Source organism: Artemia franciscana, chromosome 2 (genome assembly GCF_032884065.1).
Source record: "Artemia franciscana chromosome 2, ASM3288406v1, whole genome shotgun sequence".
Taxonomy (NCBI): Eukaryota; Metazoa; Arthropoda; class Branchiopoda; order Anostraca; family Artemiidae; genus Artemia; species Artemia franciscana.
Window position 1 is genome coordinate 23,417,042 of NC_088864.1, and position 22,472 is coordinate 23,439,513.

Below are 22,472 nucleotides of genomic sequence, written 5' to 3' on the forward strand. Positions count from 1 at the left end.
AAAGGTAGCAAGCCCCCTCTCGCTCTTTTAGATGCCCTTCTTAACATTGATAGAATTCTTATAAAAACTTTTTATTCAAAATTGTCACAATATCTAATAGCTATACCATTCATTCGAAAATGTTTCTCTCTAGGCAGTTTTTTTTAGAAAATGCACCTTTTAATATTCTGCTTACTCTGGGCTCACTACAACCTACTGCATTTCGCTAGCTGCAATCATGATTTATGTTTGTTATGGCAAAAAAAAAAACAAAAAAAAAAAACAAGTTTTTTCAACTGAAAGAAAGGAGTAACATTAAAACTTCGAACAAACTTAAATTGTTCCGTATGTGAGCAGAATCGCTACCTCCTCAATACCTCACTAAAGTTTAATTGTGTTTAAAAAAAAGTTTCTTATTCTAGTTAAACGATCAATGCGTTTCAGCAGTGCTCGCAAGGAATTGAGACAAAAAGTCAAACTTAAGGTAAATAATGATGTATTAAGGTGGAGAGAACTCACTTTTGATATCGATTGTCATATATGGAATATTTTCTGTTCATTTTGAGTTTCACTGTCGGTCTTTACTTTCAGTTGAAAAAAAAAATATTGTGGAAAAAAACAACAATTTCCTATTATTTTTCAAATCATACTAGGAAATCCATTTCCCCTGTGTAAAATTCCCCCTATAAAATTTGATTCCCATTGAAAATTCTCCCGTGACCCCCTTCCCCTCATGATGTCCCTTGAAAGGCGTTTATATATTTTCCAGAAACTAAACTATATGAAGACAAACTATATGAAGACAATTCGTAAATTGCATAGTTTATAGCCCTTTCCCTGGGGGCTAAGGGGGACTTAATAGCCCCAGAGGCATAAGTGCTGGAATTTTCAACTATGTTGAACCAAATGGCTACCTCAAAATTTTTATTGTATGTCTTTGGGGCAAAAAGAACAAGGGAGCTGGGCTAGTTGCCCTCTAGCCTTTTTGGTCATTTTAAAAAGGCCTTGGACCTTTGAATTTCTGTTTGAGTTAGCCCTCTTCCGATCACTCGGACCGTTAGTTCGGTACCATCACCCTGAAAAAAAGGAAAACATTGATCCGTGATCTTTCTTCTGGTAAAAAATATAAAATTGTGCATATTTGCAGGTATAAGCTATAAAAATCTACCCTAATGTTTTCTGATATACTGAATATGATGGTGTGATTTTCATTAAGATTGCTTATATATATATATATATATATATATATATATATATATATATATATATATATATATATATATATATATATATATATATATATATATATATATAATGAATACGAATGAATATGAACAATAATAAATAATGAATATATATATGATAATAATGAATATGAAGATATCTAATCAGTGGAAGAATGTACATTATTGTTGATACTTTTTTTTATAAGAGAAACAACATACCAAGGAAGCGATCCGCTTCAAGAACCTGTCTGTCTTTAGAATAAGCTTATTGTCTTTTCCATCTTCGGCATCCCATTCAGCCCATCGTAAAACTGCTGGTAAAACCGGTTCATCGGGATGAAAGGGTCGAACCAAATTATCTTTAAGAATTGATTCAACTAGCAGACATGGGCCATTATAATCGAACTTGTTTCTGATCTTAATGGCTTCAACAAGATCTGAAGCAAGGGTAGTATGAGTTATCTATAAAAATAAGGCTCATTTGTTAGTTCAATATATCCACATATTATCCATATGTTGGGAAGGGTAGGGGGGTAACTCCTGTAATTCTAACATCCTTGATATTTTCTCCACGCTTTTTACATTTTCCGTATAGTTTGCTAATTTTGATGGAGTTCTTAAAAAAGAATGTATTTGTTCGTTCCCGATTAACGCTTGTAGAAGTTTCAAACACTAGTCGCATTTTGGCCCTGTCATAGGAGATTTTTCGACCCATTGCGACATGTGTTGTACTATTGTACATACGAAACAATGAACATGACTAAATAACCAGGCTCAATGTACAAATAGTTCGTATATTGTGCTTAATAACCCAGTTATAAAGCACAGAAAATAATTTTAATTGTTATCAAACTGATCCATGGCTAAGGGCTGCGAACTATCAGTTGTTTGTGCACACAAAGCTTTACCTCCTGACTCTCCAAGCTCAGAAACTCAGTCGCGGGTCTTTGACACTGGTGTACGCACATGCAGGGGCGGATCTAGAGAAAAATCTTGGGGGGCACTGGACCAAGGGCGCCAATATGATTCGAGCGTAATGATAGGGGGGTGTAGATAACCCTTTCGTCAGACCAGTTCGTTTGTGTGAATCTGGTTGGTGCTGATGTAAAATGACAAAAAAACCTCCTTAAAAATATTATTTTCTTATAGCGGTAAAATGTGTATTAACAACAGACACGAGCAGATAATTTGATGAATAAATTACTGTGGCTTCATTGAGATTTTCTGAATGAGTAGACCAGACTATTTTTTTTTCTTTAGAGTTTTTAAATAATTGATATGTTTCTCAAAACTCGTCGACAGTAAATTGACAGTGTCTAGGTAAAATTACTTTTCTGAGTTAGCTTTTTTCGAAACTAATTTGTAAGGTTTCATTAATTCCTTTTGATCAGTATATTGACCTCCAGTGCTCAATCAAGTCCTAAACGATCAATTCTGAGTATTCCTATCGTTAGAGCCTGTTAGATCATTTTGTCTTCGTAAAATTCCCCATTAAGCGGTGAAAAATAAGAAAAATATTCTCAAAATACACCCTAAGTATAGATACAGCGTTTTCTTGTGATTATATTGTTCGCTTCAGAAATAGATGGTCTTGGATGTTCTGCCTTGTCCCAATTCTGGGCGTTTTGCCAAAACACGGTCAAAATGCTGTTTAAACGCGTGCTTGAATAAATTCTAACTTAGCCGGTAGCGTCCAGCGTTCCCATCTGGGAACACCTTACTTTAAAATTTTATGACTAACACGGTAGCAACTAGGGCAAATTTTAAGCGTCCTTTCAACTGTCATAAGTATCAGAGAAGCTTTCAATTTTTTTTGGACCATTGTTTGGTTTAGTTTGGTTCTCAGGATTTTTTAAAATGTGGAAAAAAGAAAGTTTTTGAAAGCTCTCTGTTTATAATGGAATATCAGGGAAGGCAAGTGGTTGAAACAACTTGTTTCAATGTTTTGTTGTTCTATTATCACCAATTTTCGAATCTATGAAACAATTGCACCAAAATATCTTCAAAAAGAAGGATGCAGTATCAGTTAACCAAAAGTGTTCCCAATCGAAAAATTTTGCCGTTTCGCAGACCTAAAATTTTCCACATGCTTTGTAACAGGCGATCACTTCTGTTTTGCAGATGGGTCCCAAGAAATGTGCTTCTATAAAAAAAACTGTTGCTATGGTAGACGAAATAAAATACGATGAGATAGACATTGATATGGTCATAATCTATTTATCTCCCATACTTTCGGGGTAATAATAAACAAAATGCGGAGGTAATATCGGGGTAGTCACAGACGAAAGGGACAAGGACAAGGGCAATAAAAAAATTCAATAGTCTACCAAGATGTCTTGCAGGAATGATAGAGCTAGAAATAATTGATACTTGTGAATCAGCCAGCCTACGTCAACCTTATCAATCTGGGCAGTTTCTAAATTCCATATTATGTTCGGATAACATAGACGACATTCCACTAGGACTTCCTCCTAGGAAGATAGTATTCTACCCTGCATCTTACTACAGTCAGGCAGCTCAATAAGATAGGGCATGTGAATTAGCTCTCCCAAATCCCACTCGGCAAACTCAAATGTCCAAAACATTTCCCAACACCCTTTTTATAATGTCTCCTCTCCCGTAACCCATACTTATCATACCCCTATCAATGACTCCCAGAAACCGTACCCTAAACCGTAAACAACGGCACCAATGTGACTCGAGTTGGGCACCAAATTAAAAAGTTTATTTTGGAAAAGATTAAAAAAAAGAAAAAAGAACAGAATAACGGAGCCAGAAATATCTTGGGGAAAGGGTCATCCCCTGACCCCGTGGATCTGTTCCTGGCCTAAATCGCATTTAACTCTTTCATTCATGTAATTTAAGCCAATTAGCTATAATTAGGCATAATTTAGCTATAATTTAAACAAATTAGCTATATAGTTAAAATAAATAGATAGACAGATTTATCACACGAAAGTCCTATTGGGCCATTCGCTATTTATTTAGTCACAAAACTAAAATTACGAATTTTTTTTAGTGACGAGTGAACAGGGGCAGTTCAAAAAATTACACCTTAACATAAATTAATGTTGTAAGTTGCCTTGTTATATCCCCATCATTGAAGCCCAGACACCATACCCTAAATTGATGGGCTCACAAGAAAGATAATAAAAAAGAGAGATAATAAATTTAAAAAAGAGAAGAAAACACATTCTGAAGATGAAGATCTAGCAAGCAAGTTTAATTATATGATTAATTTTTCATGACAACGAGGTTTATCTTATAATTTTATGACAGAATGATTCATAAACTGATCGTACGAGCAGTTTGATGTCTAAATATCTAACAGATCAAGAGCAAAATCATGGGTAAGGGAGCTGCTGAACCAAGGGCGCCAATTCGACTCGAGGTGGGTACCAAATTGAAAAGTCTATTTAAAAAAAAGGAAAAAGAAAAAAGAACAGAATAAGTGTGCCAGAAGTGTCTTATGGAGGAGGCCCTCTGACATCATGTGTCCGCTCCCGGCCTAAATTGCTTTTAATTCTTTCATTCTTCTAATTTCAACCAAATCAGCTATATAGCTAAATAAACAGTTAGATCTATTCACACGAAAGCCCTATTGGGCCATTCGTTATTTAATCAGTCACAAAACTAAAATTAAGAATTTTTGAGGGTGGGGGGTGGCTTATTATTAGGCAAAACTTAACTTTCGATTTCTGGGTATTTTCGAACATTTTACCAAAATATCTGGAAATATCTTTTGATCCCCTTGCACATTCAGCCGCCAGTCTTTGTCTATTATCCATTCTATGCTCGTGTTTATCCATTTTGAACTTTTAGCTACAAGGCTACAATTCAATATGTCATTGTGAATAGACAAATAGCTATAACTGTGTTACCACGTTTATGAAACGTTTTGAAGATACCACTTTTATTTTTAAACAGGTTTTCATGAAATATGGGAAAGTTCCATGTTCGTAGAAAAATATTTACAGCAATCAAAGATTTGTATGCCAATTTTGCAGATAGATACTGAGCTGACTGAAGATAAATAACTTTGTTCGTTTTAAGTTTCAACTTTGCTCTTTACATTCATAGGAAAGCTTTGCTTTTTTATTGTTAAATGGGTAAATCACCTCCGAATAATTGATCAAATTGACAAGCATACTTAATAAAAAGTAAAAAATGAAAATAGAATGGAATGCGAATGAGGACAACAGAAAAATCTTGGGGGGCATAAGGCCCTACCCTGGCCCTCCCCTGGATTCGCCCCTGCGCACAAGGTCTATGTCAGGTCTTTAACGCTGTCCAGCGCTTAGCCGCTTTAGATTAGAACACCATCTGAATCAAATTGATTGTAATATATTCTATAAGTCTGTTTTTGGAATATGATAAACATTGATTAGATGTATATTTACTCTCAGGCTTTGTTTTTTAGTTATATCTGTTTATCGATTTCTTAATATCAGTTAAAAGCACCTGCTAGCCTTATGTTTTTTTTTTATTATAGTTTCTAAAGAGATTTTGAATGAATGAGGTCACAGTTCAAAGAAAACCAGATTTTGACCGAAAATCCCAGTTTTTAGCACTATTTACTCACTTGTCAATCTCAAAGAAGAGGAATTTTGAGATATAGTGTTCAAGTATTCTTTTATCATGTGACTTGTATTATAAAAGGGAGTTTTAAAATGGTATGTATGCTATTGAAGTGTTTCCAGCATTATTTTGAAGAAAATATTTATGTGTTTCAGAGTAATAAATTCCTGGAAAAACAGAATAGAAAAGGGAGAGGTTTGGAAACCCAGATGCTGTACTTACTTGTACATGCAGAAGGACCAGGGCTTTTCCGACTAACCTGAAATTCTGAAATTTAGAAGTTTTTCGGGAATAACATAAGCTCTCCAGAATCACGACGGCTGAGATTGCATAGTCACAATACAGACCCCCACCCCAAGCCAAAGGATTCTCAATATCAGGATTCAAACCCTCGCCTCGAAGGACATCGGATTGCTAGTACAGCCTGCCATCCACTCCTATAAAGTGGCTAGAAACTCAGATTGTTATTCAGACTCAGATCTCAAGGAGTCCAAGAGAAGGGGCATCGCAAATACTTCGATCAAGAATTTGAGGACTTTTGACTTTTCCATCGATTTCTTCATAATCGCCTGTAATCATGCAGCCAGTCCTAAGCCTGGAAAAAAGAGGAAGGTGGTCGGAGGGCTAGTAAACCACCACCGTAAAAACCGATTACTCAAGAAGCAGTAGCAGCCTCGGATTGACTTCTTCTGTGATGACGACTAACGTACGCCCCCGGACAGGATTCTTGAAAACGACCGAGTGTTTTCGTATTGGATACTGGAATGTTAAAACTGATAATCAAGAAACACAGCCAAGAAAACTCAACAGTGTTATGAGGACCCATAATAAGTTCCACATTGACGTTGCTGGACTTTCTGAAACCAGACTTACCAGTGTTGATACTTTGAATAGTGAGACATACCATATTTTGTATTCTGGACTTGAAACTATAAAAGAGGTAGTTGTTAGAATTGCATTAAGCAGTCGGGCCAAAAAAAGCCTAGCGGACTGGGATCCTACTAATGAGCGGATCCTTCGTACTCGCTTTGCCACCTCTCAGGCTGAATTGACAGTTATTGTTTTGTATGCCCTAACCAATGATACCTATGATCTGACAAAAGATGATTTTTATCGCGTGTTGTCAAATGTTGTTGCTAAAGCACATGGGCATGATATTGTGACCGTGTGTGGGGACTTTAACGCTGAGGATGGAAGTGATGCCTCTTATGCCTTAGCTATCCTTGGTAAGCTTGGACTGGGAGAAATCAATGATAATAGCGTCCGTTTAATTGACTTTTGTGTGACTCATAAGCTTATTGTCGTCGCATCATGGTTTCCTCATAAACAAATACAAAAATATACCTGGAACTCGCCTGATGGTGTGATAAGAAATGAAACAGAACATATTTTAATTGCTGAGGACAGGCAAAGTTGTTTGGAGGATATTAGGACCTTTCGAGATGCCAACTGCTATCCCGACCATCAACTTGTTGTTTCTAAGTTTAAGTTCAAACAAAAATCTGTCATAAGGCCCCAGCGGTCAGTAAAAACATTTAATGTGAGAAAACTGCAAGACCCGTATGTATTACAAAAGTATACATCTATTTTGTCAAATAAGCTTTCCATGCTAAGGGATGAGTTCCCAATTGATAATCAATGGGAAAATATCGTCGAATCCATGAAAGAGGCAGCACAAGAAGTTGTGGGATATTAAAGGAAGAAAAAAGAGCAGTGGATATCTGGAAGTAACTGGGATATCATTGATCAAAGGGCAGAAGTCAAAATTCTCGTGGATAGGCATGAACATAACGCGACAAGCACCAGAGAATATCTAGATGATCTAAAGGAGCCGTATAAGCGTCTCAGAGGGGTGTAACCCTCTAAGAGGGTGTACCTTAAAAGTATGGCTGATCAGGATGGAGTAGCCACTAGACGGGGAGATAGTTGTACTGTCTACGCTGTAACGAAGGATCTTGCGGTCATTTCGAAGGCTTTTTCGTCCCATGCTGAAAACAAAGAAGGCATATTATTAACCCAGACAGATGACATAATCCGACACTGGATGGAGCATTTCAGCGAGGTATTAAATCAGGTGTTTCCCACAACTTCTTTAAATATCCCTGAAGAAACATTGTTCGATCTTGGAATATATACCGGACCTCTCTTGCTGAGTGAAGTAAAAGAGGCTCTAAAGACTTTGAAAAACAGAAAGGCAGCCAGTAACGTCCCCAGAACTGTTGAAATACGGTAGAAGCTCCCTAGTAGTGCCCATGTTTGAAATTTTGTCACGTGTTTTGGATGATGAAAAAGTCCCGAGTGAATGGTCAAAGGCAGTAATTGTCAAACTCTTTAAAAAAAGGACAAAAGACTAAATGTGATAATTGGAGAGGCATCGCTTTACAATCAGTTGGTAGCAAGGTTTTGTGCCAAATTATTCTCAATAGAATTCAAAAGTAAAGCGGAGAAAGTTTTGAGAGATGAACAACGTAGATTCCACCAAAACAGATTGTGTTGTGACCTGATATTTATCCTGAGAGCCCTGCTCAACAATCTAATAAATGGCAAGTTCAACTACTCACAGTATTTATAGTTTTTTTCAAAGCTTCCGACTCGATACACCGCGAGACCATGTGGAAAATTGTAATGCATTACGGGATCCTTATCAAAATTGTAGATATAATTGAAGTGATATGCCACGATATTATGGGCGCAGGACAAACAGAGGTTGGCCTAACGGAGTGGTTCACCGTTCAGTAAGGTTTAAGGCAGGGCTGCATTCAATCGCCATTATTATTTGCCACAGTCATAGATTTTGTGCTTAGTGGATGTAGCTTCACTGGGGGGTCTACAATTAAACTAACTAAGAGAACTTCATGATGGTGTTTTTGCAGGCGATATTGCACTCTTTGCTCACGAATCAGAAGCTATACAACACAATATAAATGAACTTGGGTGTGTGACAACTGCTGTTTGACTCTCCATAAACGCTAACAAGACTAAATCAATGTCAAATGCCGTCATTTCTGACTTAGCTGAGGGACTCTTGGTCAACAATGAGGAAATTCAAGTAGTGGGAGAGTTCAAACATCTTTGCAGCATTCTTACGCAAGATACCAATCCTGAAAGAGAAATTTGTGCCGAATAGCATTGACTGGCTCTGCCTTTAATTGTCTTAGAAATGTTTGGAGAAATAACAAATATTCCCAGAAGCTATAGCTCAGCATATATAATAGCAATGTCCTCCCCGTCCTTACATATTGCTGTGAAACTTGGAGCATCACTGCGCAACTAGAAAAATGACTACAGGCATTGGATAATAAACTGCCTAAGATCTATTTTGAATATACATTGGGCGGAGAGAATAAGAAATGATGAGATTTATAGGATGAAAAACCATTAGAAAGCGACGATGGATGTATTGGGGGCACATGGTGCGAATTGGTGATGGAAGGCTGCCATATGACAAATGGTGTTGGACCCCCCTGGCATCTGCAAGTCAGGGAGACCCAAAATGACCATCGGAAGAATGTTAGAGATGGAGACAAAGTTGGCGAGGTCTTCGATGAAGGAGCTTTGGTCGATGGCTCAGGACAGGTTGTCGTGGCGAGCCAATGTTGGGACCTTATGCACCTTCAGGCGTGGGAGAACCTAAATAAGTAAGTAAGTTCTTCATAAAGTATCTAAAATAATTGATTGGGAATCAATTCCTAATCAAAAGTGTCTCTCCACTGGGGAGCCGTCGGCTCCCCAGTGTTTAGTTGTTTTATTTGTGGAATCAAGATTTATGCATTATAGTTTTAGGATAAATACTGCGATAGAAAAATGGTTCTAAACTTTCTTTTAATCTATGGGAGAAAAAAGGCATGAAGACTAAGGCGCAAAATGCGTTTATCAATTCTAGACTATTACTAATTAAAAAGAAAACAAAGTTATTTTTTGTGGAAGTAAGACCTAGTCCCCCCGAATAAATAAAATTTTGTATGTCTGGTAAAAAGTAACAAAAATATGTAGAAATAATTTGTTGATGCGTTTTGTATTTTTTTGTAAGAAAGCCTAGAAAAAATACCGCCACCCAAACAAATATTCTGGATATACCCTTGCTTCACAGATTAGGAAAGATATATCTTCAAAACTAGCTCAAATATTCTGGCTTGTGGTATTTTCCTCTATCTTTAAGGTTCTATACACTAGAAGTTTTTTGAAAACTCAAGACCAATCGCCAAAAAAGGATGTTTTCTCAGGAGCAAGAAGCTCTGTAATTAGCCTCCAGAAAATTAAACACTTACTTATAAAAATCCATTATACAGCCTCGGCATATACTGGTCATGATATCGATAACTTTGGAGTACCATTATGGTTCTCTAAAAACCTAAGTAGACATGGTTTTCAGCAAAGGATTTTCGACTTTATCGTTCCACTGTTGCACTCATAATTTCAACTAGACACTATTTTCGATGGGTTTCGGGTTCGCTTTTGAAATCCTATAAACTTATTTTCGTAACAAAATTCTACTATTAAGATTAATCAAAATATATTAACCATTCCTGAAATAGCTAAAAATGAATATTTTTTATCAGTAAGCGTTTTTTTTATAAACACATTTTTAAACTTGTAGTTACTTCTGGCTATGATTCGATCTTTACCAATTTGCAGCTATCAATGCAAGCATGTCCTTAGCTGCTTGTATCTAGCAGCTAATTTATTCTGGATTGATCCACGTTAATGCTGAACCCTTAATGTACAGAGATGCAATATAGGAAGGAGAGAGACTTATACTTACAGACACAACCAGTGGCTCTAAATATTCTCTTTCCGGAGTGTTAATCAAGTAGCTTCCATCCATGTTGTCACCACCTAGCTCAACATGAACCCAGACATGGAGATCCTTGGGTTTCCTGCATAACAATACAAAGTATTATGATGCATACAGCACATTATGTTTGTCCACATTATATTATGCGTCTATTTTCTCTCTGTCCCCTTCATCAAAGTTATGATTCGTTGCCCACTTGCCCCAAAACACTCCCTGAACGTTACAACATTTCCTTGGAGATAGCAGATACACTGTTTTGAAAACTTTGTTCTACATAGTACCTGTTAGAGCTCAGAGTGCAGCGCAGCGTTCAGCGGTCATAGTATGTGTTAGTGCTCATAGCCGCTCATAGTGCAACAACGTTTAGGTGGGTCGAAAACATAGCATTTTTACCAACTCCTCTTCTCCACTAATAAGATTAAGTCCCCCTGTTCCTTCCTTCTCTTACACTGCCTGAGCATTTCAACTCCATCTCTCAAGGCATTTCTGGGCATTGTAGATATGGTATTTTGATAACCTAGATATGTGTGGAGCTTTTTATTTAGTTCTACCTTCATCCCACAAGTAAGTGTGCAATGTTAGCCCCCCGCCCCGTTAGATCACCTAAAAGTTTCACCCGCGATAGTGCATTTGCGCTATTTTGATAATATCGGAGCAAAAAGTTTGTTTTTATATTCCTCGCTACTTAGCTGTTCATGGAGCTTATAGTGTAAAAACTTATGGTGGATAGAACACAAGAATTACGTACCCCGTTCCGCCAATTCAATATAAAATTTTAACTCTCCGTGCCCACTCTCATCCGATTGTTTTCCCAAAAGGACCACAAAGTTTCAATTTTATCGCAAAAGCCAAATTTTGAACTTCAACTTAAAAGTCCTCTTACCCCACAGTCTTCCCTACCTGAAATTCTGAACTGCGCCCCCCTCCACCCGTTCTCAAGATATTACTGATATGCCATTATGATGACCTGGATACACATAGTTCATTCTAAATTAGATTTCACCCATCCTTTAATTCAAAATTTGAGATCCAGTTGAAGCCCCCTTCCCCTCCAAAAAATTTTCTTTGGAGTTTAAAGTCTATGCTCAAACCAATTTTGAGATGTTGTAGGTAGTTTTGAAAACTCTAGTATGTATAACGTCTTTTGATTTACTCAGGTAAGGATGTCAATCTTAGAATATACCCCTGAGAAACCTTTGGAATCTTTGCCTAATAAATCATCCCTAAGAGGGATGATGATAAAATCGGCCCTTTTTCGGGGGGAGGGGGCGCAATGCCATTTATTGTCAAGAGCGTCACAGCATTCACTATTTATTTCATCTGAAATGCACAATTGTAACTCAACACTAGCAAAAAATCAAGGCAGTGGAAAAATGTGCAAGGATGGCATTTCGATAACCTGGCACCGCAGCACCTTTTGATTTACCTTCTCTACCACATAGGATTCTAAGTCTTCTTTCCCCTCCTTCCTCTTTCCATTTCCCAACCGTCCCTGAAGGTTTCAAAGTGATCCCTCAAGATGTTGTCAAAATGTTGCAGATGACCTGGACACACATATTGTCATTTGACCTACATCCTCCTCCTAAACTCAAAATTTAAGATCTGCTTGAAGCCCCACCCCTCTTCCACTAGTTTGAAAGTTGCGATTTGATCCCCCAAGTTAAAATTCTGTGACATTGTAAAAGATTTGAAAACTAGGGTGTACTTAGTGTCTCGTGATTTTCCAAGGCTATCCGTGTATCCGTTCTTGCCTCTTTTGAGGAGAACGAGTGTTTTCTCTTTCTGTTTTCCCCCTGCATCTGGGTATTATAAGCCGAAAATCTTAAGAATATGAGTTTCAAGCTTAACGGAAAAAAAAAAAGTTTTTCACCTATCTTCGGGCCAAGTGTCATAAGATATTTCTTTTGTATGCTAGGCTAACGTAGGAGACAAAAATTGTTTGGCCTATTTACAGAACCTATACCCCCACCCCTCCGACGTTGACTTTGACATTTATTTACATAATAAACAAAAATATAAACTATTACAGAGATAAATCACTACCCCAGGGAAAAATTTAAATTTTTCTAGCGCGTAGCAATTACTACCTAAAGACATCCTAAAGACATTCCTAAAGATATCCTAAACTAACAATAATCATTAAAAAACCTAAATAAATGTTCCTACAAGTATCCTAAAGTAATTAAAATAATAATGAAAGGAAAAAAGACAATCACCTTCTCTCAAACACCCCCAGGGTAACAACACTTATCTAAATACAACTCCCTCCACCCCAACCCTTGCAACCCATTCCTCCCTCAAGCCCTATTACCCACTCCAATCCCCCCCAATGAAAATAAATAAATAAAAAACTAATTCCCCAATAAATACTCTTTTAATCTTTTTCTAAACTGTGGGAGGTGCTCAGCCCCCCTAACACTCACAAGAAGTGAATTCCATACAGAAGGGACAAGATACTTCAAAGTAAAACCAGATCTTACACTAAATTGAATATCCACAACCAAGTCATCATATCTTCTTGTATTATGCTCATGAACAGAAATTGTAAAACGGTAATCCCAATTTCCAATCCCAATTATTCTTGCTGCTTTATTTGTAGAATTTGCACACGCTTGTAATTAACATAAAAATTGCTCCTCCAAACTAAACATCCGTATGATATATACGAGTATATTATTGCAAAATATATCGTGCAAAGAGTACGTTCCGGCAGAATATGCTTCAGTCTTCTGAGGATGCCAAATCCACGTGCAATTTTGGCGAAAATAATGTCTCTATGATGCTTCCACGATAGATTAAAACCAATATGGAATCCATTGTACCGCAGTGATTTCAGTTCTAAAATATGTTTTTCACCTAATAGGACTTTACTACTTACATTAACAGAACCACCCACTCTACAGAATGACAGTAAAATGTTTTCTTTGCATTCACGCACAGCAGACTTAAACTTGTAAACCACTCTAATCTTTTGAGAGCATCATTAGCTTTTAGTATTAAATCATCGACTAATTTTACAAATAGTATTAGCACAGTGGCATCCACAAAAGAAGTAATACATGCATTCTGCAGATAAAAGCACATCATGTCCACGTTGGCTAGGTGAAGTAAAGGGCCCAGCACAGAGCCCTGAGGTACACAACACTTCATAGGAGAAGGCGATGAGACTACATCATTTGAAACGCTTTTAAAGGACCTACCATAAAGATAGCTGTCAAACCATCTTAGACAAACTCGATTTATTCCAAGACTTCTCATTCGATGAAGCAATACTTGGTAGTCAACCGTGTCAAACGCTTTTCTAATGTGAATGAAAATAGACATAGGTACGTTACCTGAGTCTAATGTACAATTAACATTTTAAACCAGGTGTTGTAAGGCGTGCGTCGTGGAATGACCCTAACAAAACCCAAACTGTGTCTGACTCAAAAGCCTATTCATCTGAAGGAAATTATAGAGCCGTTTATCTATTAACAAATGAATTAACGTCATTTTTATACAATCCTAATAATGGGGGGGGGGAGTAGTGCCAGAATTGCCTCTCACTCAATTGGACTATCTGTCTTGGCTTTTTCTACAATTAGCCATGACTTTTCTATGTCTGACTTGTGACCACCTTTGTGAAATGGAATGACCGTCACCACCTTAAACTGCACCGAAAAACTTCCCTTTTCCAGGGAAATATTAATGATAAAAACTAGACAGGGAAGAATATATCCTAAAATCACTTTAAGAGCTCGAAGGGACAAACCATCAACACCGTCAGAATTAGACTTGAGTGACTGCACAACTTTACGCACTTCTTCACTCGTGCACGGCTGAAATTCCGTATTTAAAGTTTCACAACGGACGTCATTAATAATATTACAGTTCAATTCATTATATTTGTTGCTAATACTAGATTATACCTTAGAATCGATATTTGAGAGAAAATTAGCAAATTTATTTACAATTTCAGTTGAATCACCAAGGTTGCACCCATCCAACTTAATGTCTGCCGTGGTCTCTATTTCCTTACCACCCAGGATCTCATTTAAAATATTCCACTTTCCCTTCATATTACCTTTACTATCCTCCAACTTATTTCCATAATAATTAGACATTGCTTTTCTCCTCAGTTTATTCACCAGATTTCTTTGCTTTGAAAATAAAATAAAAGTCCTGGCGACGTTTTGTTAGAGACTCCGATACAAAAACACCAGTTGAAGCAAGTCTAGCTTTTGCTTTAAATACTCTTCGGGACATATCTTTGCTAGAAAATTTTAACGACGATCGGAGCAACTCTAATAGAACTTTTTTCATGCTGCGTTGTCGGATTATTCAAGCGGAGACGGTATACATTAATCAAATCAGAAGGTGAGGGGTCAGTCACAGATATTTTGCTATTTATAATGCGAGATATTGTCGTAAGAGTGTCTACACCAGGTAACTGATTTACTCCATGAAATACAAGACTATCAAGCAAAAACTCTTGATCATAATCGTCAAGCTTTTTTCCTATTCGACTAATTCTCACCTCCAAATTTTCAATTTGAGTTCTCAGACTACTTAGACCATGCTCAATTTTTGTAAACTTTGGATTAAACTCGAGCGTTACTGAATCATAAGCCTGACTGACTATCGGTTCAGTAGCCTCTTTCAGTAACCTTGGGTCATTGAACTTTTCAGTCACTTTCTTTGTTATATTTTCCAGTGGATCACATTTGGTCTTCTACAGCTGGGCTTCAGTTGCAACTAATTGCTCGTAAATCTGGACTATAGACCCTAATTATCACTTGTCTTCAGGGCTAAAAAAGTCTTAGAAAGAGTTCGGTAAATTTCAGGGGTATTAGCAAGTTCCACAAATGCTTTTTTAACAGCAGGCACGGATGAATCTATCGTTTTAGAGTTGTATTCTTGAAGCTTTGCATCTATTAACCTAAATTCATCGTGACTACCGTAACAAAAGACCAGATAAGTGGGCTTTCCGCGCAAATCCTTTCCCATTTACATAATTTTCACGGGCCACAGGGGTAATTCTTGAATTTAGCCAGGTTAACATCAAACTGCTTGAAATGTTGCATAATTAACAGTATCTTATTCTTAGAAGTCGATAAACAGAGCAAAAAACTTATCTTTAAGTGAGGGCCGAGCCTCACCAATGCATCCAAGTGGATTCCAATTCAACCTGTGTAAAGTCGGCCCAAAAGACTTTTTCTGCGTGTCACTGATTAGTGCACGCTAACAAACAGGGCCCACAATTCCCCAATTTCACAATAAATAATCCTCCAAATATTAAAAACTTCAGACCCAATTTGCAAAACTTATTTCGGTAATTAAAAGTTACTTCGCAACAACACATTTGATTCAAAGCTGTAACTAGCTCAGATAATGAAGAATGTAAAAAAATAATCCGATTAGTTTCTATGTTGTCACCTTGAAAACTAGTTCAGAACAATACCAGAACTAGAAACTAGTTCTAGTCCCAAGTGATTCAAGCCAACCAAATACCAAACATCAAGCATGCCCAACTTTTCTATTATAGTACTTATGTTTAAACGATTAGCAATTCTTATTAGTTACGGCCCTTACTCCAGAGTCTCTGGTACTTCTCTCATCCCCAGAGGCATGTCTATTGAACCTTCCGGCCATTTTGGACAACATGGGTATCCTAAAAACTTGATAAGATGTCTTTAGGGGTTATGGGGAGCCCAGGTAGTAAAGTACTGGGTAGAGGGGAATTACAACCAAACATTTTTGACTCTTAAAAAGGAACTAGAACTTCTAATTTGTGATGAATTGAATGCGCTCTGAAGTTTTTATGACAGCTCCTTGCATACAAGATGGCCCCAAAAAAAAACGTGAAATACTGGTAGCTCTACTCTGATTGTTTTAATAAAAATCCTATTTTTTTCGTTTGCTATAGACAAGTGTGACACATTACTTATAGTTCGTTGCCACTAACCATAATACTATGGTGTAATATGTAAAAAATTGAGAATCGTAGTTACCTAGTTTTCAAAGGAGGGGGGAGGGGCTCTTTTAACTTATTAGATGATGATAAGTTATATTGAAAGTCAGAAAATTTTGGCGTAGAAGTGGGCATTTTAAGGCTTCCAGGACGCGAGGACCAATTGTGAGGACTACTTCTTGATGGACAGGCATGCTGCGGGGTATCATTTTTGGATGGACACTGACACTACAAGGCTGAAAACAGCTTGTAATTGAAGTTTAAGAGCTACAATTGCGTTGCGAGAGCAACAATTTAGTTTTGTCCCGGTTTTTTTTCCTATGCCGCCGATGTTGGATTAGTCCTGGAAACTGGTAAGTGTCTAACCTGTGCGGTTCTTACGGAAAGTGTGGACCTCAGGCCGAATTGATGAATGTGGCATTATATTTTGGAAAGCTCTGCAAAACTCTTGCCTGGGGCCAAAAAGGATGGTTTTTGTTTTTCCACGAGACAGGGCCTATCGTGTGCGAAGTGAAGGGGAGTTATGTAGCCTGTGTCAGAGAAAAGTATCTGAAGTTGTGCAGCCAAGCTTTCGTTTCATCAAACCATGTTTCTGCTTTCGAGTGGAAAGCTCCGTTCTAGCAGGCAAGCAGGCAGGCACAATTTTCAAATTGAAGATGGACTAAAATCTATAAGTGTTAAATATATGCGGCAGTTAACCGGCCCCACAGCCAACATATCTTCTTTGAGTGATAAATCGAACAATTTACAGAAGCAAAAAAACGGCATTTTCCCGAAGGTGTTGCCGTGATTTTGTCTGGGTTTATCATTTGTTTTTTCGGACTTGGGATTGAGGTAGAGAAATGTTATCAGGTGTACCTCTTAAACTTTAAAAGTTCTGTCATTGCTAAAGAAATTGGAGCTTATCCTTTGCTTCTTTTTAAGTGGTGAAGTTAGAAAGTTGGCCTACGGCAAAAGAAATCAACTTTTGAACTAAGACAGATAGAATTTTTTTATACGGCAATCGATAGCTCTTGATAAGCTGATCAAAGTATATGTTATCCAATTTTTGGTACAACAATTCCTTCATGAGATATACTAGTTTGAAAGTTTCAAGGGGTTGACAACTTCAGTAGTAGGGTACACACTGAAACCAAAAATAAGCCGATACCAACTGTGAGACATGTAGGGGACTTGTAAGGAAACATCGGCTGTTAGCCCATAATCATCTTCAGCAGTGAGAGGTTTGCAAATTTTGCTATTAGGTGTTCCTATTATTTGTTTCCAGTGTATTTGATGATAAGACCGAGCTGGTTCTAGTGGTAAGACATGTAGGGGACTTGTAAGTAATAATCGTCAGTTAGGCTACAATCATCTTTAGTGAAGAGTGGTTTGTAACTTTTGCTAGTTGGCGTAGCCTACCCATACTCACTGTAACCTAGAATTAAGTGTTTACGCAACGGGTACAAACGGTAACGTAAAACAATGATGCAGTTTCGTAATAGTTAATAGAGTGTCATCTATGGTATTTTGATCCTGAAAAGTTGCGGATAGCTATGTTATGTAAGATATTGATATATATATATATATATATATATATATATATATATATATATATATATATATATATATATATATATATATATATATATATATATATATATATATATACGATTGAAAAGGATAAAGTTCAACTGGGTGCAAAGTCAATTTAGTCCCTTCTTTCGATATTCTTCTGTTATTGTTGTTTTTTCAACGCTGAGGAATAGCCTTTGATCATGTGATTACTGATCGCGTTCTTCTTTGAACATAACGTGTTAAAAGCTTCGATAGGCTGACAACTTCAGCGTTTAACCGATAGCAAAGAAACAAAACCAAAGTGTGCTCTCGCAACACTTTATTCGGCGAAGCCGGAGAGAGGTTGTCGCAACACTTCACGTTGCTCAGGCAACGTAGGTCTAATTCTCCTTGGGGGTGGGGTTAAGGGTATACTGGAAAAATTCCTACTCATTCTCCGGAAAAATGTCCCTTTTTTGTACATTTTTTTCACTTTTTGGAGCTCTATGGGGACTATGGTATCCTAGGCTCTCTGATGGCAAATCGATTGGCTGTCTCATAATTTTGGCCCTATTATGGAAGACTTTGTTTTCTTTTTTACCACAGAAAATCCAAAATCTCCCTTTTATTGTGGTGTGATCATTTTGTTCTAAAAAGGGCATGAGAACCATTATTTCCGTTCGAATAACCCCTTTTCAGTAATTCCACAGCCCCTGGTTCAATAAGAGTACCTCCCCTCCCCAACAAAAAACAACAAAAAAACAAGAAACAAATAAACCCGTATCTGTGACTATAATTATCAAGAAAATTAGAATAACTCGTCTTTTTGTTGATCGGGGCTCGAAACATTAATCTTACTATTCTGTAGTGTGCTGAATCTAGTGATAATCATTTTTATGAGGATCTTCCCCTTTTTTCAGGGGGGGGGGGGCTTTTTCTTTTTTTTAAAACATGCGCATTTTCTTTTGTAAATGATTTTCAAAGGTTTGACTGTTCGATGATGTGATTTTTTTTTTTACTTTTTCGATAAACCTACGACATTTTAGCCTTGGAAAGCCTAGATTATAACATAGATTCTTTTACTTATTAAATAAAAAAACAAGTTTTTTAACTGAAAGTAAGGAGCGACATTAAAACTTAAAACGAACAGAAATTACTTCGTATATGAAAGGGGCTGCTTCTTCATCAGCACCCCGCTCTTTGCGCTAAACTTTGACTCTTTCTCTTAACTCTTCTTTTTAAAACAGTAAAAAACTTTAGCGTCAAGAGCGGGGCATTGATGAGGGAGAAGCCCCTTTCATATACGAAGTAATTTCTAATCGTTTTAAGTTTTAATGTCGCTCCTTACTTTCAGTTAAAAAAAACTTGTTTTTTTAATTTAATTTCTGAACGTTTTTGAATCAACGCATGTTTTGATTTTGGCTCTCCGCAGAGGAATAATTAAAACAAAATTTGTATATTTATTTTTTTTTGGCTAAATGGCTTTCTCATAGTTTTGATTGAATGATTTTGAGAAAGAAAAAGAGCGGGGAGGAAGCCTATTTACCCTTCGATTTTTTGGTTACTTAAAAAGGCAACTAGAACTTTTAATTTTTAACGAATGTTTGTATTAGTAAAAGATATACATAACTTATAAATTAGCCTACGTAACGAACTTTTGTATTCTCATATTTTTATTACATATATGAGGGGGTTCAACCCCTCGTTAGTACCTCGCTCTTTACACTAAAGCTTAAATTTTGTCCCAATTCATTAAGAATGATCCCTGAATCACAAAAGCCGTAGAATAAATAGTTGAAATTACTAAAAATACTTTAGTGTAAAGAGCGAGTATTAGGAGGAGGTGAGCCCCTCATATACGTAATAATTTCTGTTCGTTTTAAATTTTAATGCTGCTCCTTACTTCCAGCTGAAAAAAACTTTTTCATATTTATTTTTTCATAGTTTTTTTTAAATAATGCTACAAAATCCTGTGCTCCCTTCATTGAAATTTTCTTCCCCCATAACAAATTCCTCGATGGAAAGTTCCCCAGACATATCCCCCTCTTCTCAACCCCTCCCCCCAACCAAAAAATTCCCCTGAAAACGTTTGTACACTTCCCAATAACCATTACTATATGTAAGCACTGGTTAAAGTTTGTAACTTGTGGCCCCTCCTACGGGGACTGTGGGGGAGTCAGTCGTCCCCAAAGACACAGTTGTGAGGTTTTTCGACTACGCTGAATAAAATGGCTATTTCAGAATTTTGATCCGTTGACTTTGGGAAAATAATTAGCGTGAGAGGGGGCCTAGGTACCCTCCAGTTTTTTTGGTCACTTAAAAAGGGCACTAGAGCTTTTCATTTCCGTTAGAATGAGCCCTCTCGCATCATTCTAGGACCACTGGGTCGATACGATCACCCCTGGGAAAAAAAACATGCATCAGTGATCTGCCTTCTGGCAAAAAATACAAAATTCCACATTTTTGTAGATAGGAGCTTAAAACTTCTACATTACGGTTCTTTGATACGCTGAATCTGATGGTGTGATTTTTGTTAAGATTCTATGACTTTTAGAGGGTGTTTCCCCCTATTTTCTATAATAAGGCAAACTTTTGCTTACCTTTTCTCAGGCTCTTAACTTTTAGTAGGTAAGACTAAACTTGATGAAACTTATATATTTAAAATCAGCATTAAAATGTGATTCTTTTGATGTAGCTATCGGTATTAAAATTCCATTTTTTAGAGTTTTGGTTACTATTGAGCCGGGTCGCTCCTTGCTATAGTTCGTTACCACGAACTGTTTTATCAGCTTTCTTTCTAATTTTTTTTTTAATTCAAAATACAAAAAACACAGATTCTTTATAGATCTGCTGAATTTACATAGATATAACTTGCAATAGATAAAATCAATGTCAATTATTGCCCTCACCACTACAACATATAGATAAGCTTTGTTTACATGTTTGTACCTTCCTAGTATTTACATTTTAACCTAATAATAGAAAAATAATAACACTGATAAGATATTGCACTTATAGCTAAAATACAGAAATTGATTCAAAATTCCCTCAAATTTTTTCTTTTGATAAACGAATAGGCTGATTTTTTAGCTAATTATTTCTTGTATAGAATTAAAAATGCTAAAATTATCATATAAAGTGGCAATTTGGTAGGCATCAATTAATTTTTTATTTAGTATCTGACTTATTCCAGGATTTACTTTAGTATTGCAACTTGAATGCTGCTCTTTGGTTCATCGATTACTTTTACCTTGCTAAAATTCAAACGGCAATTGAAGAAAGTCACTCAAAAAGTAATGGCAATTCCCCTCCTTTTGGATGTAGACTTATTTCATGAAATTTCATGCTGAAAAAAATTGATCCTACAAACCTTATTTGTTTTCAGGTTTGTGACACATACGGTAGTGATATTTTGAAATCAATGAACTCAAAACACAGCCAGCGAAAATCAAATCCCACATTATTCAACCCGGCAAAGCGGAATTCGGATAAAAATCAAACAGTAAGACATTCTCCCTGCAAAACTTAACCCGAGAAGATTTAACCTATAAATACATACATAGACTTAATCATGTGGGATTCTATCCACACAAAGTTTAGCTTATAAAACTCAACCGAAGAAAAATTCAGCCAACGTAAATTTGATGCGGCTAAACCCAACCCAGGAATATATGAACCACATACAATTTAATCAAATGAAATTCAATTCTACCTAAAAAGAAGCTAGAGCCAATTGAAGTTTTACTATTCAGACAAACTTAGCACAAGCAGAATTTAGCCTGACAGAACTAAACCCAAACAAACTTCAGCCCGGCAAGCCACAATCTTGCAAAGTTGAGCCTTGCCGAAGTTTAAACTAGTTACAGTGTTACCCTAAGCCCGTTAAAGCTAGTGAACATTTTTTAGCAAATGTTTTAGGATGTTGTTACCATTGATAAGTAAATGGCCCTTATCCTAGAATATAAAATGTGTTGACTATTTGTAACTGGTCGAAATTTTACTAACGAAATAAGACGTTTCTGAAGAATGATTCAAAATTCCAAGGGCATAAGACGTAACTGGAGATGCTTTTTTGTATCTACTGATTGGTTATAATTTCTTGCGAAGTGGGAAAGTGGTATGTCGATACACCAAAACTTTTAGTTAAAAGAAATGAAATTATTGCGATATCTATCCCCTATTAATGCATACGTAAATATTTTCTATGTCACATCATATATTATGGGATATATTTAATAACAGGTATATTTAAGTTTATTATGGAAATTTTTACTTATTTAGTTCACTTTCTTGTATTCCAGTTAAAAATGCTGTAAGATTCCTGAAACAGAATAAGAAATATTTGAGTGCGCAACAGTAGATTATGACGTTGAAATTTTCACTAAATGCCTATTATGGAGCTTGATGA

General features: G+C 36.6%; 1 protein-coding gene across 3 annotated transcripts in view; it reads right to left on the reverse strand.

Annotated features, from left to right (window-relative positions):
* Nucleotides 1-22,472, reverse strand: part of LOC136039003 (uncharacterized) — a 122,995-nt gene that overhangs the window by 19,623 nt on the left and 80,900 nt on the right. For 2 of the 3 annotated variants that reach the window (XM_065722525.1, XM_065722527.1), the window contains exons 8-9: nucleotides 10,546-10,660; nucleotides 1,425-1,667 (exon numbers count right to left, since the gene is read on the reverse strand). In XM_065722525.1, the coding sequence (XP_065578597.1) occupies nucleotides 1,425-1,667; nucleotides 10,546-10,660 (358 nt within the window). The remainder of the gene's footprint in view (nucleotides 1-1,424; nucleotides 1,668-10,545; nucleotides 10,661-22,472) is intronic. The other variant, XM_065722528.1, reaches the window with a different exon arrangement.